This window comes from Anser anser (genome assembly GCF_964211835.1).
Source record: "Anser anser genome assembly, chromosome: 22".
NCBI classification, from domain to species: domain Eukaryota; kingdom Metazoa; phylum Chordata; class Aves; order Anseriformes; family Anatidae; genus Anser; species Anser anser.
In genome coordinates this window covers 4,915,745-4,940,729 of record NC_139743.1, presented here as the reverse complement: position 1 = coordinate 4,940,729, position 24,985 = coordinate 4,915,745, and the positions used below count along the sequence as shown (strand labels likewise).

At 55.9% G+C, this 24,985-nt stretch overlaps 1 protein-coding gene across 1 annotated transcript in view; it reads left to right on the top strand.

Moving 5' to 3' along the window:
* The window catches only part of LOC310885182 (nectin-1-like), a 60,184-nt gene that overhangs the window by 26,751 nt on the left and 8,448 nt on the right, over positions 1-24,985 (top strand). Inside the window, exons 2-5 of the mRNA XM_083808176.1 lie at positions 14,557-14,907; positions 15,590-15,892; positions 16,263-16,380; positions 19,752-19,903. Of these exons, the coding sequence (XP_083664302.1) occupies positions 14,557-14,907; positions 15,590-15,892; positions 16,263-16,380; positions 19,752-19,903 (924 nt within the window). The remainder of the gene's footprint in view (positions 1-14,556; positions 14,908-15,589; positions 15,893-16,262; positions 16,381-19,751; positions 19,904-24,985) is intronic.

Here is a 24,985-nt window from a genome sequence, read left to right as displayed (position 1 = left end):
GAACCCTTTGAACCTCCAGCAAACAACAAACAGCAGACAGGTTGGGAAGTTCAGGACGCGTCTGGCTTCTTTTTTTTTTTTTTTTTTCCCTTATTAATTTGTCCTTGCTTTGGAAGGAAAAAAAAAATCCCACTCTCTTCATAAGCTGCGCGGCAGTTTTTGGGGTTTCTGTGTTAGCCATGGCATGTGCTGTGTCTGGCCCAGCAGTGGCTTTTTCTGGGATGACACACTCCTGATCTGAAACTCTAGGGCTTGGAGAAGTGGGGCCTGCCTCTCTGCTGAGCTACAAGTGGAAAAAGACAGCTTCAGGCCCTGCTGAGGGCACAGGGCTTGGGGCTTTGCAGTCGTCCCACTCTGGGGTCACAGGCATTGCCCCAAACCAGACAGCAGACCCTAGGGTCCAGGAAGGAGGTTATCCCCACTGCCATGAAGCCGTGGGCCAGCTCTCGCAGAAGAATTTAATCTAGCCGGAGATCGGCAGGCAGCCTTCTCGAGCCATCCCAGCCCGCTGGGACAGCAGGGCTTGCTTTACACACTGCCCAGTCTTTGGCTGGGGCTCTGCTTCCAGGTAATTAAAACGGCTTAACCCTGCAGCCCAAACAGCTGCTGGCAGAGAACGTGCCTCCGTGCCCAAGGGACCCTGAGCTCATTGTCTGGTGCACAGCACCCGGTAGCTGCAAGGCAAGTCTGGAGGATGCAGGGATGGCACGGAACAGCGAGGGAGGGAGGGCAGAAACTCGAACACCCTTTTTTTTCTGGAATAGGGACAATGGGAAGACAGAGAATGTGAGAAAAGGAGAAAAAGAAAAAAGGAAAGAAAAAAAAACACATATCCTAGCTAGAAGGATGTGGAAGAGCGGAAGATTTTCAGGTCCTGCAATGGGAGCATGGAGTCTATTTCTCAGTTACGCCGAGTGCATCTGGAGTATTCCCAGAGCAAACAGTGCAATTACTTGAGATTCACACTGCGCCAGTGAGCTGTCAGGCCCGAGGTTCAGGCTCCCAGAGGGCCCTGTGCAGGCTTGCATATAAGTTCTTACACTTCCCTGTGGGACGTGGAAGCTCTTGGAGGCCAGGCCAGGCTCACTTTTCCGAGGCCAGCTGTAAACTTCCTCTCGGGCTTCCGACTGCTGCCCTGTCGAGTCCTTCGCTGTCCAACAGCCACAGCCCAAAGCCCAGTCCTTGCCTTGGTGCTTGCTGAGCTCCTGTAGCCCACGGGGGTGAAAGCAGCCTCAGGGATGACACTGGTTTGGCCCTTCAGGTTGCCTTCAGCCCCACAATTGGCAATTATTTTCCATTTCACAGGTGGTTTCTGTGTGGGGGCAGTGCCAGGGCACAAGGCTGTGCCTTGTAGCGCTGTTCCCCTTGCTGGGATCAGCCAGGCTGCTGAGCACAAGCAGAGCCTTCTCCCGAAGATGGCTGTGCCATTTTCCAGTGGCCAGGCTTATTTCTAACGAGCAAGTGAATCCATTTCTGCATGGCACCGTGAGAGCTGGCATCCCTTCCCTCCCAACTTCGCCTCCTTTTGAGTCTGTGCAAACAAACCTCTGCTGCCAGACACAGCCCATGGGACTCCCACCCGTCACTGGAGTGACCCTTTGAACTCCCTAACACACACTAATAGGAGTTAATGACATTTATCTGTAGGCTTATCTCTCTCTCCCACTGCCTCTCCCAGTGCTCCTGCCACTGCAGTATCTGGGTACCTGACTGCCAGGAACTGGTGGTGGCATCCAGATGACGTTAGCTCTCTTCCCTGATGGGAGAATTACAGTTCAGAGACATTAAGAAACCTTCTTTGATCTCTTCTCCCTGGTTTCTTTTCTATTTTTTTTTAATTTTTCATCTGCATTCATTCAATACCCATCTGGTTATTTCTGGAAGCCTTCCTCCACTACTATTCTGGTCATTTTTTACAAGGTTGGAGATGGGACTTTTTGTCCTCTTTTTCTCTTGGCTATTTATATCCTTCCATCTGTCTTTTTAGGTATTCAGGCATCCAGCTGTGTTCTATCTATCACCTTGGAGATAGCAACAAGTGAGGATGTTTCTTAGCAGCTGTTAGCTCCAGCAGTGCCTGCTCTAGAGCAGGGGTGGCCAACGAGGGACACCCGAGCTGCTGTGCAGCTTGTGAGCATTTCAAGCCCAGCTGCCGTGCCTGGAGGTTGGGAAGCCCCAAGGGGAGCCCTGGGCAGGCTTGTCCCCTTCTGGGGAGCACTGGGGGCCCAGGTTGGGTTTGTGCTATAGGGATTAATTCCCTCCTTGCCCCCCTCAGTTGTGTGGTGGCCACCTGGTGGTCCTCAGCCATCGAGGGACCTGGCAGGTCAGGGAAATCCATCACAGCGGTGCTGGGAGGGTCTGTCCTTGCTCAGACCCCTAGAGGTGTAGGATTTTTTTTTATTTTATTTTTTCATTTACCTCCCACCGGGAGAGCTGGATGACATTTTTTGGGTAAAGCTTATCTTTAAAAAATGCAGGATTTTCTGCGGGAACTGTGTCCGTATTGTCACGTCTGCTAAAAAAAAATATACTAGTCCGCTTTGTGTTCTCTTTCTCCCTCTTTTTTTCCCCTCCATCTGAAAAGAACACGAGTTCTCATAAGCAGTCTCCCGTGCAGCTGTTAGCAAGTGGCAAGACACAAACAGCAGACGGAGGAGGAGGAGGTGGGCACCCCAGGCAGGTGGAAGGTGGGAGCAGATCCGTCTGTTGGTGAGGAGCAGGGAGCTGGGCTGCCTGGCACGGCCGTGCCGGGACACCCGAGGTCCCCAGGGAGCTCCAACCCTGGGCCAGGGGCTCAGGGTGGCCATGGGGATCGAAGGGGACGAGATGCAGGAGGTGCCTTGTCCTTGGGTGTGAGAGCTGTTGGAAATGTCAGCTCTGGAGGTGACTGGATCAGGCTGGCACGTGGGGATGTTGGGCTTTCAGACGGAGCTTTGTTTCTGCCTTGAAACATACTGACATGTGAGAATTTCTGCAGAAATGAAATTTCTGAAGGAAACGTTGGTCTGCTTTAATCCAAAGCGTCCCATTGCATTGCAACCGAAGCATTTCATTCTGGTTGCAGTTCTGGTCAGTGTTTTGCCATTTAAAAGGAATGAGAGTCCGGAAGAAGTTGTCCTAAAATAAATATAAGCCTTCAAAAAGAGAAAAAGAAAAGAAAACTTGTTTTAAAGTGGGAAAAACTAACACCACAAAAAAAAAGGAAACATTCTGTTCCAAGGTTAGCACAAACCATCTCAACCTTATCAAAAAGCTTTTTAGTTTTTGACTTGAGTTCTGTCAAAATCAGCACGTTCCACCGGATAGTTTTGGCTTGGACCAAGTGGCACTTTCCATCAGAAAAACATGCTGCGCTGGAAAATTTTCCACTAGCTCTAGTTTCTCTTTCTCGCATGCTTCCCATTTTTGTGGCCACTCTGTCAGTCCCTGGTCCCTGCTGGGACCGAGCACCCGGCCGTCCCGTGGGAGCAGCTGCCCTCCAAGGGCGTTGTAGGGTGGGCGATCCACCAGAGCTCTGCCACCCTCAGATCACCACCTGTTTCTGCATGAGAAGGATGCAGGGAGCCCAATACTGCTGCAGTTTGAACAGGAGTCAATGAAGGAACTCTGAACAGCAATGAAATATGCCAATTAGGGCCGACAGAGCTATTTAACCCCCGGTCCCTGGGCTTAGTTTCTCCAGAGTGAGGCTGGGAATGGGATGTGTACTCTCAGCTTGCCCCGTCTTGTCGGCTGTTAATGTATCTTTATGGGGAAGTGATTGCTTTTTGGTTCTGGCTTGTCTCTACCATAAATTTAGACATTAGGAACACTTAGATTTAGAGGAAATATGTGATTCACGCACGCCATCAAGATTCAAGCCTTGTAGCTACCCACAGCTCCTGTCACAGTTGCTGATATCCCAGCCTTCCTGCTCGAGCATCCCCAGGTTGGGGGAAAAAAAAAGTGAGACTGAGCCTCCTCTGTGCTGGGAGAGGCCCCAAAAATCAGCCAAAAAAAAACAGGCTCAACTTGGTGTTGGTACCTGCTGAGGCATCCCTCAGAGTCGGGGTGATGCGCAGCCGAGATGCTCCTGGGATGTGCATGGAGGGACATCTCTGCTCTGGGGCCACAAGAGCCCAGGTGTCACTGAGTTTCATGGAGGGACATCTCTGCTCTGGGGCCACAAGAGCCCAGGTGTCACTGAGTTTCATGGAGGGACATCTCTGCTCTGGGGCCACAAGAGCCCAGGTGTCACTGAGTTTCATGGAGGGACATCTCTGCTCTGGGGCCACAAGAGCCCAGGTGTCACTGAGTTTCATGGAGGGACATCTCTGCTCTGGGGCCACAAGAGCCCCGGTGTCACTGAGTTTCATGGAGGGACATCTCTGCTCCGGGGCCACAAGAGCCCCAGTGAGTCACCGAGCACAGCTTGTGGTGCTCAGAGCAACTTGATTTAGCAGCAAGTTCCCTGAATGCTCCGTCACAGCTCAGTTCCTCCCCGGGGCTACCTGGAAGCACAAAGCCACCTTGTCTGAAGAGGGGGTGGATAATGAGGGCAGGAAAAGTCCCTGGTTTCTCTTCATGGGGGTTTTCTGGCCTCTCCCGTTGCACTGAGATCACTGACCCCTGTCCCTCTGCCCTGCCCTCTGCTCTGGGCTGAGCACTGCGTCCCTGAGCCCTCACTAGCTGATATGAGTGGATGTAGCAGCGTTGGTCCCACTTATCTACCTCTCCCAAAAACCAAATCCACGTCCCGGGGCCGTGTGGGGGGCAGGAGGAGGCAGGGAGCGTGACCCCTCATGGGGGGCCTCCCCGCCAGCTCTGACCCTCGCTGCTCCCACCGGGCCAGCAGGGGCTGCCTCCGATGGGTGGTCCTGGCCCTTGTTTACAGCCCCACATCTCCGAAACTCAGCAGGCTCCCCCAAAACCCACCTGCGTGGCCCTTCTGAGGCTCAGCAGCCATTCCCGCAATGGCCTGGATGGAGGCCGCGATGTAGGCCGCAACCTTAACAGCAACCCTAATAGCCTCGGTGCCTCTCATCATTTCTGGCACGTTAACACAAAATGTCGTGGATTTTTTCATTGCCAGGAAAAACTCAAGCCATAATTTGGGAATTTTCGTGTAGCTGTTAATGTGGATAATGCTTAGGGTCTCTTCCAGGCTCTGCCAGCAGAGGTTTTCCACTTCATCTCCTGTGCCTCAGTTTCCCCAGCCATAAAAGTGAGGGTGACCTTTTCTGTTTGCACGAGCTGTAGGTGGGGCCGGGAGGCCTTACCGCAATGCCTCCGTGCCTGCTTCCTCAGGTGAGAATTGTCACCAGAATATGCAGAGGCCCACAGCAAGCCGAGGCCATTGAGGTGAGGTTGCCAATGATTACCTGGGTGGCCTTGGGCACATTTCTTTGTCATTCAGCACCTCTGATTTCCCCATCCCTGAAAGCAGGGGTAATAATACTTACCTGCCTCTCCGGTGCTGGAGGATTAATTAGTTACTGTCTGAAAAGCCTTTTGAAGATGCAAGGCTGTCCATAAATATGCAGAGTTATTCCTACAGGTGGGGCGGGGGCAGGACTGAGGCGTGGTGTCACGGTGCTGCGGAGATCATAAATCCGGGAAAAGGAGGAATCTGTAAAATTGTTTCCCCCTGTGCAGGGACTTCGTGATAAGAAGTCCGAGCAGCAGCAGCCCGGCAATCAGGCCGGGCACTGGGTTTGGTTTACATGTACACACTGTTCTTCACAGCCTGTTGTTCATGGGCAGGAGTCCACAAACAGCCCAAACAGAGTTGGGAGGTCTGAGTCTCCTCTACTTTCCTGCAGAAAGATCGCTAGGGCAAGAGAAAACACGCTATGAGAAAAGACACAGGCAGGCAGCCAGTGAAGGGTGCTTGTCCTGGGCATCTGGGGGTGCCGTGCTTGCGTTCATGATGGTTGCAAAGGTTTCTTGCCAGCTCTGACGGGTCGTGAGCCACCAGAACTTATATCATGTTTGTCTGGTCACAAAAAGAATGAGATGCTTCTGTCTGCAGACAAATTATAGTAGCACAGAGCATGGCATTCCCACGTGCAATTGTAGAAAATATTTCTCTTTAACTTTAGGAGCTGGTGAAATATCCAGCAATACGTTATATCCCCAAAGGATAATGAGAGGAAAGATAAGAGGAAAGCAAGACCACAGTCAGAAAGCTGTGCCTGGTTAGCAAGCCTTTAAACTATAGGAAAGCAAATAGGAGTTTTGATCTCCTCCGCAGAAATTCCAGGCCTGGTCACCACCAGCATGGTTTGGCAGGGCTGCTTTTTTTCGCCATGCCTTGGCCAGAGGACCCGGAGGGTTTGTGCGTGCTGTAATTCCCTGCGACCCGGCACCTCCCCTGCTGATAGAAGAGGTTTGGTTCGAGTCAGGACAGAGGGAACCGGGGACGAGGCTGGTGGGGGCAGCCAAAATGGGGCTGCCAGCCACTAACCCCTGTGCTGGAGTCACACCTGAGTCAGCAGAGTTTCGGCTTTGTCGCGTTCCCATTGTGGAGGCGAGTGAGTCACCAGCGGGGCCGGGTTTCCTGCTCTGAGCTGGCAGCCCGGGGAGGGAAGGATTTCGTGCTCTCTCCTTCTGTGCCGTCAAGTTTATTTTCGTTTTTTTATTGAATCTCTTCAGACTCAAGTTCCTCCATTTCGGAAATGAGACTCTCTATGGGTTGCTATCTTGATCCCCTCTTCACAGCTCTTCATTAAATCCCTCCTCCTCGGCACCTGGAGAGCTCTAATAGGGAGAATATTTAGCCTCGGACCGGGGCTCTTCGAGCAACATCCAAGGTACTGCAGAAAACCAAGGAAGAGGCAAGGCAGAGAAAATACTCATGCACATTTTAGGGGCTCAGTCCATCACGATAAGGTCTCGGTACCTTCAGTCTCAGCTGAACGGGCTTTCCCCTACTCAGGGCTTCAGCTTCTCTCCCCTCCTCTGTACTCACTTTTCCAGCTGTGCCGTTCTTTTCTGCCCTTGCTCCCCCCCAAGCTCCAAGTAGACATTGTCTCTGAATCTGGTCCCCTTTCTCAGGCCATCAGATATGCCCAGGCTCAATTTTCCCTCTTGCTTACGCGTCAGAGTTGGTAAGCAAGACGAGCTCAGGTTATACCTTGCTGACAGACAAGGGATGACTCTTGGGACAAAGGTCTTTGAGGTGTTGCTCTTTGCCCACCCTTGCCTCTGCCTGCCCCCCCGCCTGCTTTTCCTGGCACCGATTTGTGACCGTGGACACATCCACCAGTGCCCTTCCAGAGGAAGGGGTGGGAAGAGGAAAGTGAGGTGATGATGGTGGAGAGACACAGGAGGGGTGGGAAAATTTGTAAGGCTCAAACAGAGAGAGGACAAGTCAAGGAAATGAGCCTTGTGGACCAGCTTGAGAGGCTCCTCGGTAATGGGGACAGGTCGGGGGCAGAAGGGAGATGCGCCTTAGCTGGGAGGTGTCCCACGAGGCCGCAAGGGGAGAAGAAGGACCGGACAGGTATGAGCAAGAGCGCACGGTGGGAAAAGAGCTGAGGAAGGAGCTGGAGCGGAGTCCAGCCCCGAAAAGCCCGGAGGGACGGGCTGCGCGGCCGGGAGCTGGTGCACGCCAGGCAGCGGCGAGGGGCAGCGGCTCTGCGCTGCTCAGGTGTGTGGGAACCGGCGGCTCCGCCGAGGGATTAGCTGACGTGCTGGCGAGGCGGGGCGGGCGGCAGGGGCTGGCTCCTCCATCGTGACTGAGGAGCCTTTGTGCTTTGTTGCTGAGCATGGGATTTGGCGGCTTTATTGCAGGAAGGCCTTTCCCAGCGCTGCGTCAGCACTTCCAGCCAGAGCCCTGCTCTGCCAGCCTCCCTGCTGCTGCCACGGGGCATGTTCCCCTCCCCTGGTCTCGGGGGCGAAGCAAAGCAGCTGTGTGAAAGTCGGGGAAGGTACGGCAAGGAGCGAAAGCCGGGAGCAAAGCAGGCATGGTTGTTGCCTTCCCACTCCTCCGGGTTGCAGCCCTGGTGGAGAAGTGGGAGGCCGGCTGCAGCTGGGGCTGTTTGCAAGGGGGAAGCACAGGCAGCAGGAACTGGGAGCCGAGGCTGGGGTGCATCCCCGCTCCTCGCCGCTGTTTGATCTGTTTGGTCTCACCCCGGCGCCTGCTTTTCTTTCATCTCTCTGTGTGGAGAACACCCAGGACAAGCGTGGCTTTGGTCTTGGTTGGGGCCTTTGTGAAGGCTCGATGACTAGGCTTCCCAAACCGTAACAGAGAACGCGGGGAGCATCAGCGGATCAGACCCCCTGGGAAAGATCTTTCATTCAAGGGGATCCCGAGGCTGCTTCGTGCTCTCGTTATCCAAAGAGGAAATGCTGCATGGGCAGCAGAAGGCAACCCTGCTTTATCCCAAAGGCATCTCCACTGTCCCGTCCCAGCAGACAGTCGGTGAAGGGCTGATGAGAGCTCACCCAGTGTGAGCCACCGACTGGCCTCAAACACCGCTGCTGTCGCTGCTGTGCGCTGGCTCTGGACGTGAACCAGTGACCCAGACTGCAAGGCCCCGCATCTCTCATTTGCAAGCCAGCACCGAGCCTGTTCCTTTTTTTTTTTCCTTCTTTTTTTATTTTTATTTTTATTTTCGCGAGGTACTTGGGTGAGAGCCAGATGGGCCATTGTGCACGCTGCCATCTCCTGTCAGCTCCCATAAAGCTCCCGGCTCACGGCTGGGGGCAGGGACGCTCGGGTTTGCAGTTCCTCTCGGTGTGCCCCTACCCGGTCACCCTTATTTCAGGCCTTTCACCTGCAGCCAGCCCACCCGGAGCTGCAATCTTCCCACATCTCCTTTCCGAGGCCCCGTGCCGTTGTGCTGGGCAGGCAGCCTTCCCCTCCTAGCCCCTTTGGTGTCTGGGATCCGCACGTAGGAGGGGGCTGAGCTGGATCGGTGTGGGCTGGAGACCTGCAGGGGAGGTGTGCTGCTGCGGGAAGTGCAGCAGGGAGACCTCTCGTGCTTTGCAATGAGCTGCAAGCCATCGACAAAGCGGGCAAGGCGAGCTCTGTCCTCTTCTGGAAGAGCAGCAGGGTACTGAGTACACCTGGCAATCCCTACCAGGTCTCCCTGGCAAGAAGGAAGGTTTTTAACCCCAACATCCTGGCCCAGCGCCAGCTCAAGCCTTTGCTTCCTGCCACCTGAAATTCCCCTGCTGGGGTTTAGGATCTTTCTTTCCCATTTCCCACCCTGCCTGACGCACCTGTGGCGTTCCTTTGGGCTGTTGGGTGCTGGGTGTATGCTGCCCTGTATGCTGCATCTCAGACCTTGATCTCCGCTTAAAAACAGGGAGGACTTGAAATAGGAATTCAGAAATATCAGGAGAAAAAAATAAATAAATCATTACCAACAGCTGGAAAGTTCTGAGTTCCTGTTTCATCAGACTTGTACCATCATGAGGAGCTTGTGGACATCTCCTTGAAGTGTCTCTGAGGTGTGCGAGCCCCTGTTTAGGGCAGCATCCCTCACACCAAGGTGCAGGGCAAGGGGCCAGCTCGAAGCCAGGTGCTTGCTGCAGGGTCTTTTGTAGGTGGCAGCATGAGGCATCGTCTTGTCCTTCTGGGAGGTCCAGCCGCTGTGACCTTCTCCACATCCCCTTCAGTTCTAAGTGACGCAAAGCCTATTAGGACTGATCCTCTGACATTTGCATCAGCCGTGATATTGCCACACCAAAGGGCGGCTCATCACACCGCTGCCAAGGGCAGTTTCAGTGCCCTCGGGGTGAGATGAGTATCAGGGAACAGGAGAGCGAGAAATCAGCGAGAGGCTCAGCGGAGGCAAGGTTGTGCAAAGCAGAGTGGAGTTCACATGCTGCTTAACAAAGAGGCATTGATTGGAGGCTGGCTGTTGTGACAGAGCTCACTAATGCCTGGAGATCAGTTCCAGAGCTTTCTATACGAGGGAGCAAGAACCAGGTCTTGCAAGTGTGGGAGCATCCACGTAACAGCACCTCCTGGGCTCTTCGGAGAAAGGTTTCAAGGTTCAGGAGCCACCAGCTGCCTTGGCTGAGTCAGCCGCCCCTGCTGCATGGTGGCGTTACGTGCAGCTGGGCGGAGGGGAGGAGGAGAGGGATAATGCCCCGATGGCAGCTAGTGGCCTCGAAACCTTTGTGTCCTGGGCAGGCTGAGTGCTTATTGATCATGGCAGGACTCCACTGGCACCTTTCACATGGCTTTTCTCCCGCTTTTCTCCTCTCTCTGCCTCTTGGCCTTTGCATCCCACTTAGTACCAGGCAGCAGCTGGGCGCTGGTCCCCTCTCGGCGCTGAAAGGCACTGCTGAATTCTGCAAAGCCCCAAGGGTCAGCAGGTTCCTTGTTTCTTTCTCAGGATCCAGCCACCGAAGGGAACACCACCACCTCACGCAGGGTGCCCAGACCTTCGCTCCCAGCCCCCTGCCTGTGCCGGAGGGCACCCGAGCTCTGCACAGAGCCCCCAAGGCCTTGCATGACCCAGTGAATATCTGGGCTTGGGATCGTGGGGAAAGGCAGCAATGCAAACCACTTCAGAAGCCAGGGTGGAGGAGTAGGATCCCAGAGGTCCCCACTAATGAGGTCTTGGCACCAACATGTCTTTGGCGCTCAGCTGGGCCTTTTTTACTGCTTTTGGCCCTTAAAAACAAAACAAAATGAAACAAAAAAAAAAATCAACACACCACCAAAAAACTAATGAGTAAATTGCAGCTCGGCAAGCTTCAACCTATACAGCTCATCCTTCCTTGTGTGCCGGCTGCCCCTGGGAGGTGTCGGAGTGGATCGGTGGGCACCGGGAGATCTGGCATAGGAATGGCAGGATGTATCCCAAGCCTTTTCTCTGCCACGTCGACCACACACATCATTCAGCAGAGAAGAAGCAAGGCGAAGAACCCCAGCACTGCACATGCACACACACATCCTGCTTAATATGCTCGGGCCTCTCCAGGGGCTGATTAGGGATTTTAGTTTCTCCTCCTCTCTCTGGCTTGCACACTCGGTGCCATCAATAATCTATGCGTTCACCCTGATGAATTATTGAGTGCGTAACGGGGCGAGGACCCGCCGTCCCGGCTCAGTCACCTTGCAAACGAACGCTCCCAGGAGCATGACAGCACCCGGTTTGCCCTCTGGCTTCTGATTTAGGATGGGGAGCATGGGAAGCGGCTCCAGCACCTTGCAAAACCCCTTTCCTCCGTCTGTTCCCGTTCCTCGCCGTCCCTGTTGGGGTGTGGGTGTTATTGCTGCGGTGCGGAGCAGAGCAATGGGTGCCTTATTTCCCCTGATGGGAGGTTCGGAGGAGCAGCACACGAGGAGTTTACCCCGTCTTGCAAAAGAGCCGTGAGTTATTCAGTCACCTGGAAAGGAAACGCGATTTCCGCACGGTGTTTGTGTTCTTTTTTTTTTTTTGTTTGTTATTTCTTCGCTGCCTTTTTTTTTTCCCTTTTTCCCTGAAGCCTCTAGAAAGTTTGGAATGTGTTTTTGTTAAAGCTGCTGCGTGTAGGGGCCTGAATCGTGGCGTTGGCAGCGCTGCGCCCTTGGCAGGCAGTCTGCAGCTGGCACCGGCTTTTTCCCCGGCCGAAAGTCTGACACTTTGCACCTGGGACGCGGAGGGTTCAGCAGCACCGTTCTGGCTGAGGGTCGTCAGCCCTAAAGTTTGCTTTTTCCCCAGTTTGTGTCCCAGTACAGTCTGTGCCGACGTGTGGATCCCATGGCAGGAGCAGGGCGAAAGGGGGAGGTCAGAACCGGGGGCTCCTCACCCAAGGTCAAGGAGAACCGCTGGCTTTGTGAAAAGGCCCTTGGTTAATTTGCAGAGAAATCACGGCACAAACGAGAGCGCGGTAACGATGAGCGAGGGGTTGGGTTGACCCCTCTTGTGCTACACACCCACCTCTGCCAGCCTGGCTGACAGTATATGTTAAGGGGCACACCGCTGGTGGCCATCCCCTTGGCCTCAAGCCTGGCACAGCCTCCTGCATGCCGTGTCCCTTGTCCACTTCAGGGAGCCCACACGGCCCTGCAAAGCACCTCCGAGCAGGGCCCGGTGGCTTCCCCATCCTTCTGCGGGGTCCAGCCGGGCTCCGGTGTTTGTGGCACCGCGAGGCCACCACCGACACGGCCTCTTGGAGTGGGGTTTCGAAAACGTGGCTCAGAGCGAGCAGCTGGGGCCTGTGGGGGGTCAGGGAGCTTGTGTGGGAGCGGGGCCAGCAGCACCAGCGCCCCAGCCCCAGGCAGGCCCCGCTCGGGGGCCCCGGCCCTAAAAGAGGTGGGGACCGGCGCTGATGAATCCGCTCCGCTCCAGCGCTGGGAGGAGGAGGGCGTGCTGAGCGCACCGCAGCGCCGGGCGCAGGTTGTTCCCAGGGCCTGTGCTACGTGATTGCTTTTGCTCTGCAGCAAGCTCCCACACGCCTCGCCAGGCGCGGAGGGCTTCAGAGCCGGGCCGCTTGGCAGAGCTGCGGCTCAGCTCCACAGGTGTGGGCAACTCGGCGAGAGGCCCTCTCACCTCCGGGGGGAGAAGGAGCAGCTTATGCTGCAAAGCCAGGCGGAGACTTTTAGCTGTTCTTTCCCCGGATCCCAGCACAGCGTACCCAAACCCAGGCCTGCTCTGCACCCGCTGCCCCCATTTCATCGGGAGGCCGTTGCGGGCCGAGTGTCCCATGGGGTGCAGGTTGGGCTGGTGTCAGAAAGGTTTTATGGTGTCTTAATGCTTGGACATCCACCTGGAGGCCTGACCCTAAGATGGCACGGAGATAGCTGGTCCAGCTGTGACTCCACTGGAGCAGGAACATCCCTTCCCTCTGGTTTCTGGTGGGACACACATCACAAAATGGCCCCGGCTGTGCTGGAAGGGGATCGTACAGCCCTGGCAGCTCCCCTGACATCTCCGAGGACTCGCTGGCTTCACTCATGCAGGCACATGAGGGCACCAGTGCTTTGCTGTGGCTGTACGCCGCGCCGAAAAAAAACATTCCTCAGCACCCAGCCGGCGTGGTAGGGTGTGGGGCCAACTGGCGCTTGACTCAGGAAGGGGGCAAGTTCACACAAAGCTCCAGAGACTGAGTTTCGGGCTTAATTGCTGCTGACTGTGGTCAGCTCCTGGCGTCTCATGGCCGGGCTGGGTTGTTGAGGCTTGTCCTCGGGGTCACGGGCTCGGCGTGAAGGAGAAGGGGAGAGAGGAGAGGCCGAGGTGGGAGGTGGGGGCTGAGATCGGGCCGAGCAGGCGTGGAGGGGGCGGCACGGCGGGGAGGGAGGTAAAAGTGGTGTTTGTGGGCGAGATGAGGTGCGTCTGGCTGCGTGGGAAGCCGCAGGAAGGAGCCACTCGAGGCCACGTTTGCGTGGGGACGGCACGGGGAGCAGTGCTGGGGGCTGGGACCGGGGGAGTTCACGCTGCCCTAGCACTCGGGGAGCCCTCTGGTCCCCTGCAAGAACATTGTTGGGGTGACTCCAGAAATGCTCCGTCCCCTCAGCTGGAAGATGCTGTCCTGTTTCTCCTGCTATCCGTTTTTCCCCTTTCCCCAGTCTTTCTTTCATTACCCTTTCATGTTCCTCCCTCTTTGTACATCTCTCTTTTCTTCTTACCCCTTTCTTCCCTTTCCCCTCTGTCTCCCAGAATACATCCCATTCCAGATTGTGCCAGGAGTGAGCAGAACCCGCTTTTCTTGTTCTCACCACCTCGCTTCTCCATTGTATTTCTCATATAAATACCGGCTGTATAATTACCAGCACATTATCTCTAAACATACAGATTAGGGAAAGACACGGTGGCAGCCAAAGATGAATTTCGGGGTCAGTCTGGTGGGAGACATTTTTCTCCATCTGGCAGGGGAGGAATCGAATGAGACAGAAAAGCAGTTGTGAGCACCAGCCACCACTTCTCCCAAGCACCTTTCATCTTCCCTCTGCAGAATTAAGATGGAAGGCTCCTAAACGCAGTCACTTCTGGGGTTAAAAAAAAAAAGGCCACAGAAAATATCCGGATCGTGCAGATAGATCATGCAAGGTGTATGGGCGCCGCCGTAAATCTGCTCTTCTCCGGGAGCTGTTGCTACTCTGAAATCCAGGCCTCGGTCTTTGCAGCTCATTTAATTACTGGTGCACTTCCAATAGGATTAAATGGATGCCTGAGTGTGTGTTAGCATATGTTAGTACATGCTGTGCTGATAAATATCTGCGCCTTCGTATGCCTACAGACACACAAGTTCTGTGTAACTTGCAATAACTGATGCAGAGCCTTCCAAGGTTGAAGGCAAAAGGAAGGGAAGTTATTCCTGATCCAACCTCATGCCTTTTGGTGATCCCGAACCCCAGGGAGGCTGCAGAGCGCTGGGGCTGGTCGTGGTGGAGGCAGAGCACCAGTGGTGGGGCAGGAGGTGCTTACGAACGGGAACAGAGCTGGAGGAGCTGCAGGTGGAGGCAGGTTGTTACTGACAGCCTGTAGCCATAGCCTGCTCTTGGATCGGCCGTGACAAGAAGAAGTGAGCGAATAAATAAAGGAGTTCACGGGCCCAGTGTCCACGAGCTGTTCTTTTGTTCTCATTCCCCGAGAAGCGTGTGTATATTCACGTCTTTCCGTGTCGTTGCAGGGCTGCAAGCTCAGACTGTCTTAGTCAATGACACAGTCTCGGGGTTTATCGGGACGGACGTGGCCCTGCACTGCAGCTTCACCAACCCGCTCCCCAATGTGAAGATCACGCAGGTCACTTGGCAGAAAGCCACCAATGGCACCAAGCAGAATGTGGCCATCTACAACCCGGCCATGGGGGTCTCCATCCTCTCACCCTACAAAGAGCGGGTGACTTTCCGCAACCCGTCCTTCAAAGACGGCACCATTCAGCTCTCCCGGCTGGAGCTGGAGGATGAGGGGGTGTACATCTGCGAGTTCGCCACCTTCCCCACCGGCAACCGGGAAAGTCAGCTGAACCTCACCGTGCTGGGTAAGAGACCGGACAGGCTTTGGGGTGTGAACTGTTTTCTCCAGTCAAACATGCCTAGAGGGACCTGAGGCTCCCATCCTGGGGACTCGGGGAGAAGGCGAATCCTGGGTGTCAGTGTTACCTATGGTGCTCTGTCAAGGTGACTGTGAAAAGGTGAAGGGCTGGGAACGCAGGGCAGGTGGTTCACTGAGCTGTCTCGGGAACATCTCCTCCTTCCAGGCCTCAGCTCCCCTGTCACTTACCGCAGGCACAATACGAGTGACCTGTTCCCCAGGGGAGTGGCGAGTTAACGCACCTGTGCCTGTCAAAGGAACAGGGAGAAAAGACAACAGAGAGGCCCTGAGCACAAGCAGAGCTCAGAGTTATGAGTGAAGAGACCCCACCCAAGGTCTACATGATTCATTTGCTCTCCAGTTTGGGTTTCTTGTACAAACACGGGGCTGAAAACCTATGGCAGGAAAGGACCAACCTCCATCATGTACCTGTGCATCTAGGGCACCTCCACCAGTCTTTCCCTGCTAGCAGTTTGCAGCAGTTCTGGATTCCCGACAGGGTCTGTCACAGGCTCAGTGGTGCTAGGTATCTCTTGGGTTGTAGCAGAGAAGGTAGTGTTGCTTTTCTAACCATCCTTTCGTACCCTTATCTCCTCCTCCTCCTCCTCCTCCTTTGCACTTCCTTGCAGCCAAGCCCACGAATCGGATGGAGGGCACCACGCGGCCCCTCATCGCCAAGGCTGGCAGGACAGAGAAGATCCTGGTAGCCACTTGCACCTCCTCGAACGGGAAGCCCCCCAGCACCGTCACCTGGGACACCAAGCTCAAAGGGGAAGCGGAGTTCCAGGAGATCCGGAACAGCAACGGCACCATCACGGTGATCAGCCGGTACCGCCTGGTGCCGAGCCGGGAAGCCCACCGGCAGCAGCTCATGTGCGTGGTCAACTACCAGCTGGAGCGCTTCACCGACAGCATGACCCTCAACGTGCAGTGTAAGTGAGCAGGGGCAGGGCCGGGGAGCAGCTACCCAGCACTGGTGCATGGGGTGGGTGATAAAACCTGGCCAAAGAGGGGTTTTCTGAAGGGATGGTGCTGGTCTGGTGGAGGGGCGGGAGTGGGGGCTGCTTTCTTGTTCTGGAGGGTGAAGATTGAAGTGATCCCTTGGAATAATGATGTTTTCCCTTTCTCCTACCTTCTTTCCCTCACTGCCTCTGCCATGTCCCTTTGTTCCTCCCTTTTTCTCTCTCCTTCATTCCCCCTCCCTCTCCTTGCCCCCTTTTCCTGCTTCCTCCCCTTCCCTCCCCGTAACTCTTCCCTCTGCTTTCCCGTCCTGCTTTCCCCACCTTTTCTGCCCCGCTGCAGATGAGCCAGAAGTCACTATCGAGGGGTTTGACGGCAACTGGTTTCTCAATCGGAAGGATGTAAAGCTGATCTGCAAGTCTGACGCCAACCCCCCCGCTCACACCTATGAGTGGAAGCTGTAAGTACCCGCAGCGCTCCTGCCCTCCCCAGATGTCACCTTCCAACAGGGACAAGGAGTCTCTGCAGGGGGCTCAGCCACCCCTGCTCCGCCAGCTCCCTGTCCCCTTGCTGTCACGGTGCCACTCCGAGGTGAAATGCACCCCAGGGAGAGGAGGGATGGATGCTCGCAGTCGCTGGGGCTGCGCCCCTGCAGAAAGCCGGGAGCTGGTTCTGGTTTCCTGGCGTATTTCTGCCAGCAGGGACTGGGTTTTAGCTGAGCCACCCCCGTGGAACAGGCAGAGCTCGTCCCCTGCCTTCCAGCCGGGTCTTCCCCAGCATCTTCCAGTTCAGAGGTGGGAGGAAGGGCAGTGGAGAGGATCCTGACCCCCTGCCTCTGGGCTGGGCTGGAGGTTGCTCAGCACCCAGCATAACCTCCTACTACCATAACCTCCCAGTGCCCCTGCATATATTTTTGCTCCACTGCAATAATATTCTGCACCGGTGACATGTGAGGCGTCTGAGATGGGGCACAGCACCACGGAGTGCTTCAGTACCAGTGAAAAAAAAAAAAAAAAAAGGGATTTCCCTTCCTTAAAGGGGCACAAATAGCATAAAGTTCGTCTGCATGTGAAAAAAAAAAAAACTTTCCCTGGAACCAGCCCTGGCTGTGAGCAGGAGCTCCCCTTTGGAGCGCTCATCCCCACGCATCTGACATTAAACAGAAGTAATTCCTCGTCCTCCAGGGCTCCAGCTCTTGGCTGAACACACCGAAGGGACTGTGAAGCGAGCGGGGGATGCCCGGGGAGCCGGGTGGGAACTGATGGAACCTGAGGTGGTTCTCCCTCCCTCTCTTCCTTTTCTATAAGCACTTATGTAGCTTTAAAAAAAAAAAGATAAAATGGATCCTTTCTTCTTTTCATCTGGCATTTGTCATCAGGAAAGAGGCTCTCAAAATGGCTTTGCAAGGAGCTAGGCATATTCTCTCTCATTTTGCTTCCAGATCAAACTGCTCACAATGCAAGTCTGAAGAGGATTGTTTTTCTTGCCTTTTTTTCTACTTCTCATCCCCAGCTCTCTCTGGTGGTTCTTCTAGCTTGATTTAAACTCCAAGGGGTCTCTCCGGGTTCCTCTCAGCATTGCCAGGCAGGCGTTGGAGGCAGAGATGCCCCTTGTGGCACCCGGGGCAGAGGAGATGCCGGCTCCGGCTCTGTGTGCAGCGGGGCTGGGGAACTGAGCTGAAGCGAGCCCTGCGGGATGGAGCCGGGGACAGGAGGCAGGTTTTCTCTCAGCTTTTGGGCAAGTCATCCCTTTGTTCTGCTCTTCCATGCAAGGCTGAGCTCTTGCTGGGCTCCTGAGCACCAGGCTGTCCGCGGCAGGAGCTCACAGCCAGCGGCACGAGCATCTCCAGCTCCTGCCCCGCAGCCATGCTGAGGGCAGGCTGAGAGCAGAAGCACGGGGCAACGCGCTGCCAGATTTCTCAGCCAGGTGATGTTCACGTAGCCCAGGGCAGGAAAAAGGGTTAGCTACCGACTGGGCTCAAGCACAACAGGGGATGCAGGTGTCAGGGCTGAGCACGGCACAGCATCACCGGCGCTGGCGCTTCGTTTCCACACCTGGTTGGCACGCTGGGGGGAATAAATTCAGCTCTGGCAGAAATAATTCTTGGCAACTTCGCATTTCCGAGCCAAGCACTGAGTTGGTTCCTCTGTGCTTGTGGGGTTGATGATTTATTTTTTTTAACACTGGAAGGAAAGGTTTTCCTGTGAATTCTCCGCGAGCTGTGCGTGTGTCCATTTGTCTGTCTTTAACCTGCTGTCCTGGTGAGGGTTTCTTGATGTACAGCTAAGAGGCAGAGGGAGCATCGATACTCGGCTTTGAGGAGGACCTGTGGGGAGAAGAAGGGAGAGAGGGAGAGCACGGAATTAAAGAGTACAGGTTTCTAAGCCCAACGGCACTTCGATCCAATTTCCCAGCCGCTCCCTTCGGCACACTTGTTGGGTCAGTTAGGACGGAGAATAGGATTATTGACCTGAAAGAGGCTGCAAAGGAAAGGTGGAGTACAGCTGAAGGTAAGGAGAGGGGAGGCAGGAGACAAGGAAAGTAGAGGGTGAGAGCGAGCAAGGCTGGCCCTGCTTCCTCTCCTCTCGTTTCCCGGTGAGGAGCTGACAGAAGCAGCCCCAGCCTCCCTTAGCACCCCACAGCAGCTTCCAGGTGTGCCTTGTCTTTGTAAATTCAGAACTCCAATTCACCTCCAGGCGGAGGACCAACATTAGGCTGCTCTGCTCCTCCATCAGCATCCCTGGCTCGATGCGGCTGGGGAGGAATGCCCCTTTTTCTGACTCAGATGTTTGCTCTACGTATGTGCCCGGGTGTATATATAGACATGCAAAATTTGCCCGTGTGCATTTAGGCACTTCTTTGCAAATATAATTATACCCCATTATTGGCTTTTGTTTCTTACAAATTGCTGACAATATGTGCACATTTTTGTTGGGAGGAGGGGAAAGAATTACTTGAGTAATTTTTAATTGCCTAAGAGAAGTAATTACTTTACTTTGCTTCAGTAATTAAGAATAACCAGGCCATGTGTGTCGGTTCCTAACACGCAGGCTTTTTTATTTTTATCTGCCTTTGTTCATTTATTCTGTGTACCTCTAGACTTAGCTTTGCATGATTCCAGCTTCACACTTCTCTGACTCTGCTGACACGGGCAGGCCAGAGATGGCAGGGCTGTAAATTAGCACCACTTTACTCGAGCTGCAGTTACAATTAACACCGGCTGATCAGCCAGGAGTTACACGGGCAGGAAATTGGAGTAAAGCAGGGTTAGGTTGGTGTCCCATTCCCGTATTTTCCATCAAATGGAAAGTTAAGGCTGGAGAAACACCCTGAAGATGAGGCTGGTAGGGGTGAGCTAGCTGGAACAAACCCATCAGCTGGCTGTTTTACACCATGCTTGCACCTGCACGGGGATTGTGCTGGGAAATGAAGCACTGTAAGGCTCCCAGCCTGTGTTCTGGACAGGGAGAACATGGACTAAAAGCGCTCCACATCCCATTAGCCAAACCCAAGGGACTAGATGTGACCCAAATATTGCCAGTCTCCCTTGAAATCACCGAGAACAAAAGATCCGTGCAAAGAGCCGATCCTCATCACGCAAAGGATTTAGCCGGAGACACCCCAGGCTTTTCCCCGTAACGCTTCAGCCCGAGGGTTTGGTTTCAAGCCTGACTACGTGGCCATGGACGGGTGTTTTCCAGCCAGCACCACCAGGATCTGGACCTGCCCAAGGGCAGGAGCAGAAGCAGCATGTCAGCATCACCCCTGCAGGGCTTCTTCGCCCTCCCGAGCACCACCTCCGGGCTCTGCCACGCTCTTTCTCTCCCCTAGGCCAAACGGGACGCTGCCTGGGAGCGTGGAAATCCAGAACAACACCATCTACTTCAAAGGTCCCGTCTCCTACAGCGTGGCTGGCACCTACATCTGCGAGGCCTCCAACGCCATCGGGACCCGGTCGGGCTTGGTGGAAGTCAATGTCACAGGTAGGAAAGCACTCGGCGTGCTCTGGAAGAGGAGGAGGAGGTGGGGAGAGGAGGTGGGTGCGAGCTGCTGACCTCTACCAGCCAGCGATGGCTTCTTTGTGTCTGTCTGAACCCCTGGTGTCGCCGGGGGGGGGAGAGTCGCGGTGCAAAGGCAGCAGGGGGTCTCTGCTTTCTCCTGGGTTTGCTTGTATTTTTTCTCCTTTCCTCTCGTCGTCTTTTCCTTTTTACACCAAGACGCGCTCGGTCTCGTTCCCCTCGTCTTCTTCTCTGCTTTGGGCTCGGATGGCTCATTGGACGTGTTAAGAGCTAAGACGTGTCAGGGAAGTGTTTGCTGGAAGGTGGAAGGAGTGGGATGAGGACAGAGGCTGCCACCAAAGCAGTAAAGCGTGAGATGGGCGAGTCATTTGTTCGGGTGTGTGGCGTTTCTGACGGCAGAGAGCTCGGGTCAGTTCTTAATTGTGCTCCTCCTCTGTCCATGCACTTGCTGGCCTGTGCCAGGAGCAGCACCCCCGGGTGCAGGCAGCGGGATGTGGTGCTGAGCGGGGCCCTGAGGGACAGGGGAAAGGATTTGACAAGCTGCAAATCAACGTGGACACAGGAAGGGAAAAAAAAAAAGGCACACGGATATGTTGGGTGGAGAAGGTGATGCCCAGAAATGGACAGGGAAGCTCGCGCCGCTCCTTGGGGGTAGGAGCGATGGATGCACTGGGTCAGGAGGTGGCAGCTGGGCAGTGACCCTAAGTTGTTGCACCAGGGAGGCTTGCTGTGGGTAAAGGAGCTCTCAGGGAGGCACAGGAGGGATCAAAGACCTGCCACAGCTGCCCGGGGCACCTGCCTGGTAGCTGGGGCGATGCGCTTGGGCTCCATGGTGGGCTCCTCCGGGTGCCCCCTGTCCCCAGGGGACAACATCCAGGCAGCACAAGCTAGCGGGGCTCACGCTGGGTGCACGGGGGTGCCGGGGCTCCAGAGCTGTGCCCCCCAGGGCTGTGGGTGCACAGGAGGGCTGGGGGGCAGCAGTGGTGAGCACTGAGCCGGTGAAACTGGGGGAACTGGGCGGCTGGCCTCCTGCAACCAGCCGTGACACCGCACCCGGCACCCTCGCCGCTGCCTTCCCCTCGCTGTGACGTGGGGAAAGCGGGCTAATCTTCCTCTATCCGAGCGCTCGGAGGTCAATGGATGGGATGTGCTAATTAGATGCTAATTATGAAGTATTTATTTATGATCATTATCACTGTGGCAGGCCTTTAATTCACACCTCCTGTCCTGGATCCGTGCCTGCTGAGTTGTTCCCGGTACATGCTTTTCTCTGGGGGATTTTTTGTTTGCCTGGGGAAGGAACCAGGCTGACAGAGCTCTTTGCTGAGCACGGACGTGGGGCAGCACCCGCCCTGCCCCATCCCAGCCCAAAACCCCCAAAACAAGGGCAAGGTCGTGGCCAAAACCCGTCCAGCTGCTGGAGGTGCCCACCAGAGCGCCGTGTTCCCGGGGCTCTGCAAACTGCCGGCCCCACAGCAGCAGCGCACCTCGGGCACCTGTATGGCCACGGGCTCCTCTGGGGACATGGGGTTTTGGTTCCCCCCTGGGCTTCGGTGGATGCCCCCGTCCCGGTGGTTTTCCGAGGAGAGGCAGAGCATCGTTCTCATGCTCGACCGGAGCAGCACTGGCAAGTGGAGTGGGCACTGGCGGGGTTCCTAGGGAACAACTTTGGGTGGAGGTCTGCCCGTATTCCCAGTTTATTCCCAAAAATCCAAATTGTGGTGCTGAGATTAAGCAAGAGGGACGGAAGGACACACCAGCAGCCCCCGGTAGGAGCAGGGAGCAGCCAGCACGCTAAGCCAGGGCTCCACCGTGTTAAAAAAATTAAAAACCACCACGCTTTTAATAATTCATTGGATCTGAATATGTTTATCCAGCTCTCCCTCAGGACCGATTAGGCCAGTGCTGGGGAGGGCTCAGCCGCCCTCTCTCAGCTATTGCAGGTACATTTGTTTGGGTCTTGCAGACAATTTAGGGATTGTCAGCAGACCACGAAACATCTTTCAAGAGATGCATGCCATAAACGGAGTTCAATCTAGTGAGCAGCCAGCCTGGGGAGGAAAAAAAAAAAAGAAAAACACAAAAAACCACAGAAGGTTGGTGCAGAGAAAAACCTGCAGCAGCCGCCCAGCATCCTCCATCCCAGCCCCCGGGAGGAGGAGCAGGGCTGGGTCAGCCCCGATTCGTTTCGGGGGGAGGCGGCTGCACGCTTCTGTTCCAGTTCGAGCGTATTAAAGGGCTTGATAAGTGGAAATTTAATATTTTATTCCTGCAATCTGTTCCTGTAATAGCTTCTCCTGCCTTGCAGGACCTTTGTCAGTCGCAGCCAAGCCATGTAGTGTGACATGTAGCTATTTATTACGGGCGGGCGGGTGACAGAATAAAAAGCTGGGGGTACAGACTGCCCGGGGCTGCCCGCGTGCCCTGCGTGCTTGCACACGCGTGTGGCAGCCCTGCACGGAGGGGAGGTCCCATCCGTGTGCACGGCTGCGTGCGACCCCCAAAAGCTGCGCGCCTTTTGTGAGGCTGCCCTGCTGCGCGGCCGCGCGTGAGCGTCGGTGCACAGGCACGTGGGAGCACGCACGTGTTGGTGGGGATGTGCCGGGGCGGGCCTGCTGGTGTGCGGCAGCGTTCATTGCCCTGCGGTACGATTATTGTACGCCCTGGCCCTCGGGCATACCCTGCGGGGTTGGGGGTATCCGTGCGCTCGTGCCATGGCTTCAGGAGGAGGAGGATGCTCTCACAGCTTCGCCTCTCCAGCAGGCAGGCTTCAAAGCTGAGAGAGAATCGCAGGGCTGGAGCTGGTGGGTGCCCCCCGGGTCGGCAGGGGACAGGGCTCCACGTGTGTGCGCCCTGCAAGAGCGGTGCAAGGACGGGAGGCTCCGTGCTGGCCCGTGCGGGCAGCGCCAGCCTCACTGTGCCCATGGGCAGCTCTGGAGCCCTGCCTGCGGGGGGGGGAGAGCTGCAGGAGCTCGCAGCAGGGAGTTATTTACGCACCGCCAGCCAGCCCAGCGCAGCAAGGTCGCAGCAAACAGCCCGTGGGGTTGTGATGGGCTCCGAGCACGAGAAAAAGCGCTCTCTGGGCAGCGTCACAGCCCGTCCCCCGGCAGGTGCACCCCAGCCCCGCCAGCACCCAGCACCCAGGGCTGCTCCAGCTAAGAGGACGCAGGGCAGGGGGCTAAGGGCAGCCGGCCGGGGGGGCTCTGCCTGATGCTGACCCTCCAGACGGCGTCTGCTGCACCCCATCTGCTGGCACCCGTGCCAAAGGCCCCCGCGGGAGCGGCGCCTGATCGACAAGCGGTAGGTGACCTGGCGGGGAGATTAAAACCTCAGGCTCGCTCGGCATCTGGCCTGAAAGCCGTCACACTCTGACACGCCAGCGGCAGCTGCTGCGCTGCTGGATTAGTCGCCAGTGGTTTGTTCTCCCCCCCCTCTGCCTCCTCTCCTCCCTGCGCCGCTGCGGCACAAGGAGAGCGGGAGTGCCCTGCTCGGGGACGGGAAGGCAGGACCCCGCCGCAGCAGGAGGTGGGGTGATGAGGAGGAGAAGAGCAGCAACGCCACCAGGTTCTCCAACCAGCCCTGCCTGGGCTGGGGCAGGCACAGAGGTTTCTCCCTGTCGTGACTCATGAGCAGAATGGGTCAAAGTCCCGGGATAATTTGACGTGGACACTGCTTGCACGGGACGGGTTGCCGCCAGCAATCTGTCTCCTAAAAATAATAAAATGAAACCACTGCGTTTGCTTGGTGCCACCCGGGAGCTGGGAACCTCTCGGTTTTAGGGCTCCTGCTCCTCCCCAGAGCTGCTGCTCGCCCCTGCCAGCTGCTGCTGCTGCGGGGGGGGCTCTGCGAGGCAGGAGGAAATCCAGAGCCTTCTTCTGGAGGAGCTCCCTGCAGGGAGCAGCTTGGGCTGGCACATATCCGAAAGGTGATTTCTCATGGAGTTTGACATTTGCCTCGATGCCTCCGGCTCCAGTGAGAACCTCAGCTGGTGCTGAGCTTCTCCTTGGCCCTTGATTGAAGGGAAGAGGATCGGATTGTGACTTCACGAAGAGACATGTCCGCAGGAAGCAGCACCTTTTAAACTATCCAAGCAGTGCGGTGAGCAGGAGGGCTTTTGAAAGGGCTTTCCTGTATATCATAGAAGAATAATCTGGTGGCTAAAAATACATTTTTTTTCTGATTGGGGCCCTTCCTGCCCTTGGGAGCAGGCTCTTGTCCCTGTGGGTTCTCTGATGTCTAATGAGGTTTAGGTGCCACCTCTGCCGGGGATCCCACCTGGGATCTCTCCGAGAGCTGTGCGATTGGGATAATCCTGGCCCCTTCTCCATCAGATAGTACAGAAATTGGCCAGCAGGTTCAAAAAGCCGTAGCTGAGGGACGGATGGGCGGGCGGCGTGGTCTGCATAGGTCCCTTTTTGTGCTGGAAACCAGCCATTAACAGAAAGGAGCGATTTTACCACGTGCATTTCCTGAAGCCACCCTCGTGATGGGGACGGTCGGCTTCGTCCGCGCTGCTACGCCCCTGGGCGCTGCCAGCTCCCGGTTCCCAGCAGCCGGAGAAGCCCCCGAGCCCCCTCCCGGGGGAGGCAGGAGCAGGACAGGGCGATGCTGGTGGGATCAAAGGGAACCGGAGCGAAGCCCTGGGGCCGTCCCCAGCCTTCCAGCTCCCAGCTGCCGCCCCGAGCCGTGCGGGAGCTGGCACGGGGACAGGGAGCTGGGCTGAAAGCAACAGCTGGCAGAGCCGGGCAGCGGGCAGATAGTGTTGCTGCTCTAATTCCTATTCACACAGCGCTCCCTGTTTTTATGAGGGCTGGGGAGGGGGGAGCAGGAGGAGGGGAGGCTCTTTATGCTGGCATTAAAGCCGGGCTTGTTCCCCCTCCCTGCGCCCTGCCGTCTCCTGTTTCCCCGCTCCGCTTTTCACAGCGGCTTCAATTCTCTCCAGACTCTTCCTAATGGATTTCGCACATGGGGGCCCCCAGCACGCTCAGGCATCACACCGGTCTCCGAAAATTTCACGCGCCCCTCGGACACAAAAAGGGGATCCTT